We start from the raw sequence: 7697 nt of genomic DNA, 5'->3' as shown, positions 1-7697 counted from the left end.
CACTGTGTGTGTGTGTGTGTGTGTGTGTGTGTGTGTGTGTGTGTGTGTGTGTGTGTGTGTGTGTAAATATATGACAGTAACTTATTTTTTGCATATACGTTTTAGTCAAAATAATGCTAACTAAACATTTTCTTGACATGCAGGTTCTGCGTGGGAAAAATCCATCCGGCAAATTGGATTTGAGAGGTAAAGACTGTAAGCACAAGTCCAACCACAAATGTGCGTCCAATAACATAACTGTCCATGTCTTTCATTGTATTTTGCTGAAGACTCTAAAGGTTGGCGCGTGGAGGGTGCGCTCGCTTTATCTCGCAGTTGAGCAATCAGGTTGTCAGGAACCGCGAGACTGACGAATGCTTTGGTGAAGGGCCGGGTCAGCGAGAAGAGAATTCTTCTTGCGCAATCCTGACGTGTGACCGCATTTCGTGTAAATTGGGGGGGTCCTCAAAACTGATGCATCAGAGATGAACACTTTCCGTGCCTTTTCCATAGAATCCAGCATAAATTGGGAATTATCTACTTTCATACAGCGAAACAGTAGCCCACAAACGGATACTAATGATGCAATGGTAAAATAGTCGGGCAGTGACAACTGCTTTCGACGCAATCGGGTGGGAGAAGTGAGTTTGCGGAACGTCGCATTTCTCTTCTGACAGTGAAAAACACCCGAAAAAATCCTGACCTCGACTACCACCCGTGGTGAAAAATTGCCCCGTTCCGTGTTGTTTATACTGAACGACAGCACAGGGAAAACGAACGGCAGAAAAACGGCATCTTTTCCAGGCAGTGTAACAACCCGACAATGACGGTAAAAAGCACTTTGGTGTCCCTCTGTGGCCTCCTGATGAAAACTAAACCCAGTTAGGCTGCCGCCACGTCTGCTTGCTTGTGCGCACTGATCCCGTTAGTTGCGGCTTCCCAAGTACGGGAATGTCCAGACGCGCCAGTGTCCCCCCGCCCGCCCCCCAACTACTAGCTGCAGAAATTTGTACCTGGGTTCACGATGAACTTATGTATGCCGAGGCAAGCTCCTTTTACTTTTGACTAGCGAGCCCAAACTTGACACACAAATATCGTATGGTGGAAGCTGACTCAACTACACATCCAGCATCAGTTTGACAGATATAATTCGCAAATTAAATAATTGACAAATTTTTTTTCCACCTAAATTATTTATCCATCGCTACTTCAAGTGTCTGTCCGAAACGTTTTAGCCCTGGTGTCACAAAAGATATATTTTAAATCCAAACTATAAACTTCAAGTCTCTCCCGCGTAAATGTATTTTTGGACAAACCACATCGAGTCCGACATCCAGTGAAGGGGTCTTGATGTGGACTTTCTCGATTACGTATGTGGGGAATATAACCTCATACTCGATGATCAAAAAAAAAAAAAAATCCAAAATTTGTGTGATGGATGGCACGTTCGGGTTTATTGTCAACAGTTTAATTAGGCTGCGTTTGTCAAAAAACAGAAGTAGGAACAATCGTTTGGATGATTAAAAAGCCGCCAATAAAAGTTTTTGGAAAGCCGGTCGTCATTTTGGAACAATCATGACGCCTCGTAAACATTCTCCTTAAGTGGCACCCCTAAATCCCAGCAAGTCACGCCAAGTTCACGACTATTGTAGCTGACGCATGAACTTCTTGTTTTGGTAGTTACCCTCCCAACACACACACATCTTGATTTAATTTATAATGATTAAAAAAAAAGTCTTTATGATTATATATGGCGCAGGATTTGCCCCGAGCATGTTTTTTTTCCCCCCCCTCCAGTCTCTCGTGATTAGTCACTTGTTTACGGCGATGCATTTAAAGCAGTTGGCGTTGTTTCATTATTGGTTTCAGTGCATATAAAACCAAAGAATTCAGCGCACATTTAAAAAACGCTTGAATAGATGGAAACAATCCCCATGTGAAGAGCTATTGTTTTCCTCACTGATGTGTTCCAGTCTAGCAAGATTGTCTAATTTTTTTTTTTTTTACGTTTCGTCTTCTCAAGCGTGATTGGTGCCGACGCGGGAAACGGCATCAGAGTCTTCGTACCGGATATTGGCATGTGCATGGTGGGCGGGGCCATCTGGTTTCTGTGTCGCAAGCTGGTCCAGAAGAGGCCACCCGAGAACATGGCTCAGGACAACGCCCACTTCCAAGCGGAGGAACAAGTGCGAATTTGACGTTTGCCCCTCGCTCACCTCTGTGTAATCGGCCTATTTTATGGGGGAAAACTATGCTTTGGAAGTCGCGGAAAATGGCGGAATTCCGACCAGGGTCGTGTGTGGCGTTGTGTATCAGGCCACGGTTCAGCGAGCATCAAAGGATGATTAACTCGTGACTCTTGTTTGCTTTTTCTTGACTCTTTGCTATCCAAAAATGATTCCAAGAGGACGGATATCAATTTCAATGTAATTTTCTGAAGTTACATCGTTAATCATTTAAAATAAAAGGTAAATAAAATGAAAGCGATATAATCTTCCAATATAGATAGACATTGTGACCAAATAATTAAATAATCATGATTTTTATTGTTATGATCGTCATTATTTTTATGATACAGTTTATATTGGATAAATATAACAACATATTTTTCCATGGTTGAAAGCACTGTAAATAAATATTACAAATAATATATCAGTATTATATTATGACGAAATAAGACGGCAAGGTAATTATTTCACAATTAAGGCTTTAAAACTGCGGTGCGCTATCTGCGTCGTCACTTTTTATCCAAGTTCAGCCATTTATATGAACACTGTTTAACTTCTTTTGCCACTTGTGTGACAAGCTCAAGTTCTTCATTGTCACTCAAAGGAAGCAGATGAGAAACTGAGCCTGGAAGACCACATCTTGCTGGAGGAGGACTCGGACGGAGGCTACGAGGCCGAGGAAGACGAAGAGGTGGAGGCGTGCGAGGGGGACGAAGAAGCCAAGGAGAGCGCCAAGATGAAGGTCCTACGGCTGGTGGCGCTGGTGGCGTCCAAAGTGAAGGAGATTATCGGAAACCTGATCACCACGGCGGGGAAGGTGGTGGTGACCATCTTGTTAGGGACGACAGGTGAGGCCTCATTTTCCCGCCAAAGCTGCTCAGCGCAATCCATCATGTGTGCGTTTTTTTTTTTTTTTCCTAGGGATGATGCTTCCTTCCCTCACCTCGGCCGTCTACTTCTTCATCTTCCTATTCCTGTGCACCTGGTGGTCCCTGCGCCGCACCTTCGACACGTTGCTGTTCAGCTGCATGTGTGTGCTGATGGCCATCTTCAGTGCCGGCCACCTGGTGGTCCTCTACCTCTACCAGTTCCAGTTTTTCCAGGAGTCAGTCACGCCGGAAGACGGGTACATCAGGTCAGGTCCACAGTAGTGCCCTCCATGTAACCCCACAAATGTATCTTGAAACGTACTGAGCAACATAAGGTCACTGGACAAACAATTTTACATTGCGGAATAAAACACTGTTCCTGTTTTCGGGATATTGCTTGATTTTCGCCATGAGATAAATTTAGGAGTTGTGGCTCAAAGATTTCTTTTTGAGTCAAACAACATGAATGGACACACCGTTGTTTGTTTGTATTGTTTTTGTAAAATACACTCCGCTTAAAGCAATACAGTATAGGGGCAACGTTTGTTGATTACCCATAAAACACCCGGAAGGAGCTAACGCCTTAATGCATGAGTGCCTTTTAAGCCTATTACAAACCATAACATTTGGGGAGCCGCAGGAGCTTGTTTAAAGCACAGCAAATATTTACTTGTTGTTGGAGACAGGAAGAAGGCAACAAAACATCAACAAAAGCAGCTGCAGGGTGGATGTATTGGACTCACCCACTCGGTGCGCGCGCGCGGAGAGCAGAGCTTTTAAGAGCTCTACTACAAGCACCCTTCTTGTTGTATTATGCATGAGCCAGGAGACAATCTGTTGCGCTGTGGTTTGTGTCATAACAACCACATTGTTTCACATCTGGACCACACGTTTACACGCATACAGCGCAAACGCGCACACACACACACACACACACACACACACACATACACAATGTTTTGAAAAGAATTCTTTAACATCCTAACATACAGATGTCAAGTTTAAAGTATAGCCTAGGTCATGATCACATAAAAGTGTGGAGAAAAATTTACTTACATACTCTACATTCTATGCGGAATCTGAAACATCTCCTGGTGGCTACCAATCCACACATCCAAAAGGTTGTTCACGTGCGTGTGCCTCTCCTGCAGGTACTTTGGCATGTCACCCATCATTCAGAGCGACTGCGGCCGCACGTGGAAGCTGATGGTACACCCCAAGCGCAGGTGGCACCATTTTGTCAACCCTGTCATGCTGCTGCTTCTCTACTACACACTAGCCACACTCATACGCCTCTGGCTGCAGGAGCCTGTCGACCAGCTGACCGTAAGCCCCCCTCATGCGAACACGATTAATAATAAATGTATTGCGTATTTCCATAACATTGACACAGAAATATGAATGAATTGCGTCGACAAGAAGTGCAAGGTGAAACGAACACAGGAGCCATTTTGAGAAGTTTTGTGGAATGGACTCGAGGGTGGACACGTGAAACTTACAGAGAAGTCATTTAGGAAAGGGCTTCACCATAGGTACACAAGAATTGGGACACATGCCATTTACAAGAAGTGAAAAGTGATGCTGACACAGGAGCCATTTTGGAAAGTTTAAGGGAAAGGCTTCACTACATGGGCAAATGTAGTGGGACACATTACATTTACAGAAGTGAAGAGTGCAGCTAACCTGGAGCCATTTTACAGCTGAACAAAATGATCGGGACAAGTTCGATTTGCAAGAAGTGTAAGTGACCCCCAGACCTATTTTATTCGCGCAAGTCTGCACCGTGTCTCAACACAATATATTGTCTGGAGGACGTTCCACTGTGGACATTAAGATTTCTTCTTTTAAAATGACCCTATAGCTTGAAGCGTTGCCCCTCTGATCTATAATGGTGCTTGTTTGTAAGCCTTCCAAGGGCTGTATCCATGTATTGATCCCTTTAGTGTGTGTGTGTCCACTTTAGAAGATTCTGATGATAAAAACGTGGTGCGCACATAAATCCACAGTTGACGCGTGTGTTCAATAATCAGATTATAATGGACCTTGTGTTCTTTTATGGCCGATTCGTTTTACAATTTCTCAGTTTTTTTTTTTTTTTTTTAATTAGGTCATAAAACTTTGGTACCTCCGTCTAGGCTAATCGAGCAAAGCCCCTTTCACACAAGATTAGTGTAACAGTAATGTCAGCACTCAATCAGCATTTCTTAGTGTTAAGTGCGCGGAACCTAGGTTTTGTGTTGCTGATTCGTTGTGGCAATTTTGCAATAATTTTAGAATTTGACAGTTTTAACATCACCTTTAGAGCAGGGGTCACCAACATGGTTCCCGTAGGCTGTGTTGAAAGCAATCGTCTGCTATAGACAGATGATTTTCAGGTCGCGTTTTTTTTTATTTTATTTTTATTTTTTTTTGCAGCCGTACCGCCACAGTTTTGAGGGACTTTTGTGTGAAAGAGACTCTTATTATTCCTAAACTCGACTAAACTAAACTCGGCAGAAAATAAACTCTTGCAGAGATTCATGTTTTCCGATGCGCATCCGATCCAAAGATGAAAGACGCCCAGCCTCTATCTGTGTTGTTTCAGGATGACGAGGAGGAAGACGCGTGCGAGGAAGATGAGCTGGTCGGAAACAGGACAAATAACTCAGCCAACAGGAAGAGGCAGATGTGGTGGGAATCCAGGCAAGGCACAGATGAGAAAAATGTGGGTTGATTTCATAAACAGTTTCTCCAAAGGTATCATAATAATTTAACTCACTTTTTGGCAAGTTCAAGCTGCACTTCATCATCTCTTTGTTTGTTCCTGCGCTCAACATACCATTCATAAGATGATTGTCAAGTATAAAACAGATCATAATATTATCATAAGGTGCAAAGGAGTCATAACCGACCATGTCTCATTTGCTCTTTTTTTCCTCTCACTGTAGTTGCTTTGCACTCAGGATGCCATCAGTACAACCGAGGTAACATTTGCAACATTTACAAATGGACTTACAGTACTTGGAATACTTTCTTTGCTTGCTTGTTTTCTTTGCTTGCTTGCTTTACTTGCCTTGCTTTGATTATTTACTTTGTTTACTTGATTTACTTTTTTGTGTACTCACTTCACTTCACTTACTTTTTTAGATTTTATTTTACTCGCTTTTCTTGCTTTACTTGCCGTATTTACTTTTTCACTTGCTTTACATCTTTCACTTCATTTCCTTTACCCGCTTTACTTGCTCTCCTTTACTTGCTTTGCTTACTTTCCCCATCTTTCCCTTGTTATATTGCTGAACAAATTGAATTTAGATTTGCTTGACGACTTTGTTTTTTACCAATTGTCCACGCTTTGCTGACTTGTTTAGACTGATATATTTAAATTACATTGATTGTATTTTTAAAAATTTCAATTTAGTGAGATTCTGTGGCGACATCTTACTTATCCTTCATGCTTTACTCATTGCGTCTTCCCCCCCCCCCCTAAAACCAGGTTGTGCTAGCCTCCAACGGAACATCCTTTGACTTCACGTTGAGTGACAACGGTCCACGCTATCTGGACCTGTACTCCACCCCTCAGTACAAAGGAGAGCGGTCCATCGGTCATTGTACAGGTCAGTCTACGGGTAAATGACCAAGTTTTCTCACCGGACATTTTAAAGGATAATTTGCGTCTGGGTCTGTTGTGCGTCGGAGCAGAGAAGGAAGACATGTGCGCGTATGAGGTGAATCTTCCTCCCGTGGACGGGGAACCACCGTCAGGAGAGGACAAGTCTGAGGGAAGCGAGGATTCCCTGAGGAAGAGGGGCGTGGGTGCCGTGGTCAAAGTCTTCCACTTCATCATGAAACAGAGCTACATCTGCGCACTTATCGCCATGATGGTGAGCTTGTTAGTTGTAAACTTAATGAGTTAATGTATGTTCAAAGCGTGTGGGAGGTTTAAAATCATATGAAAAAAAAAACAATTCCATGGGTTCTCTAGGCGTGGAGCATCACATACATCTCGTGGCTCACCTTCGTCTTCCTCATCTGGTCGTGCATGCTGTGGATGGTCCGAGACCGTCGGCGCTACGCCATGTTGTCGTCGCCCTTCATGGTGGCCTACGGCAACCTCTTGATTGTCCTGCAGTACTTCTTCAGCTTTGAAGACATCACGCACGTGCCGGGACTCTCCGTGCCCAAGAATAACCACTTTCACTCCATTTCCTCCAAGGTTTGTAGCTTTTTCTTTTTGCAACTGCTATCATCATACATGGCAATTTTCCACGGATCCGCGGAAATCCGCCGTTTTATTTCTTAAATTGATCATTTTTGTGAATCGTCTAAATCCGTTGAGAAAATTTTAGGGGCGGTCAGGTACCTTATCGTCGAGTTTTCACGAGCTCTCCCGAACAGTCTCTCCGTTTTCCGTTTGTAAACAGCCCTGCGATTGGACGTGTATGAAAGCTTCAACTAATCAGATCACTGAAGGCATTATTTGTTGCGGAAGTCTTAGCTCGATTATAAACGGCCCAGCGATTGGTTAACTACAAGCGATTGGACCAATCAAATTGCATGTAACATATTGTTTTACCTGATTCATGGCGGCCTGTTCGTCTCGCAAATTCATTGTTCTGGGATCGTTTTGAGCGGAATTATGAAA

At 43.4% G+C, this 7697-nt stretch overlaps 1 protein-coding gene across 1 annotated transcript in view; it reads left to right on the top strand.

Moving 5' to 3' along the window:
• piezo2b (piezo-type mechanosensitive ion channel component 2b) overlaps window positions 1-7697 on the top strand; it is a 51799-nt gene that overhangs the window by 12921 nt on the left and 31181 nt on the right. Inside the window, exons 4-13 of the mRNA XM_019883768.1 lie at window positions 144-186; window positions 2003-2165; window positions 2812-3055; window positions 3129-3342; window positions 4228-4402; window positions 5661-5780; window positions 6004-6039; window positions 6549-6669; window positions 6755-6936; window positions 7038-7268. Coding sequence (XP_019739327.1) covers window positions 144-186; window positions 2003-2165; window positions 2812-3055; window positions 3129-3342; window positions 4228-4402; window positions 5661-5780; window positions 6004-6039; window positions 6549-6669; window positions 6755-6936; window positions 7038-7268 — 1529 coding nt within the window. The remainder of the gene's footprint in view (window positions 1-143; window positions 187-2002; window positions 2166-2811; window positions 3056-3128; window positions 3343-4227; window positions 4403-5660; window positions 5781-6003; window positions 6040-6548; window positions 6670-6754; window positions 6937-7037; window positions 7269-7697) is intronic.

This window comes from Hippocampus comes, unplaced genomic scaffold, assembly GCF_001891065.2.
Source record: "Hippocampus comes isolate QL1 unplaced genomic scaffold, H_comes_QL1_v1.1 scaffold159, whole genome shotgun sequence".
Taxonomy (NCBI): Eukaryota; Metazoa; Chordata; class Actinopteri; order Syngnathiformes; family Syngnathidae; genus Hippocampus; species Hippocampus comes.
This window is presented reverse-complemented; position numbering and strand designations above follow the sequence as displayed.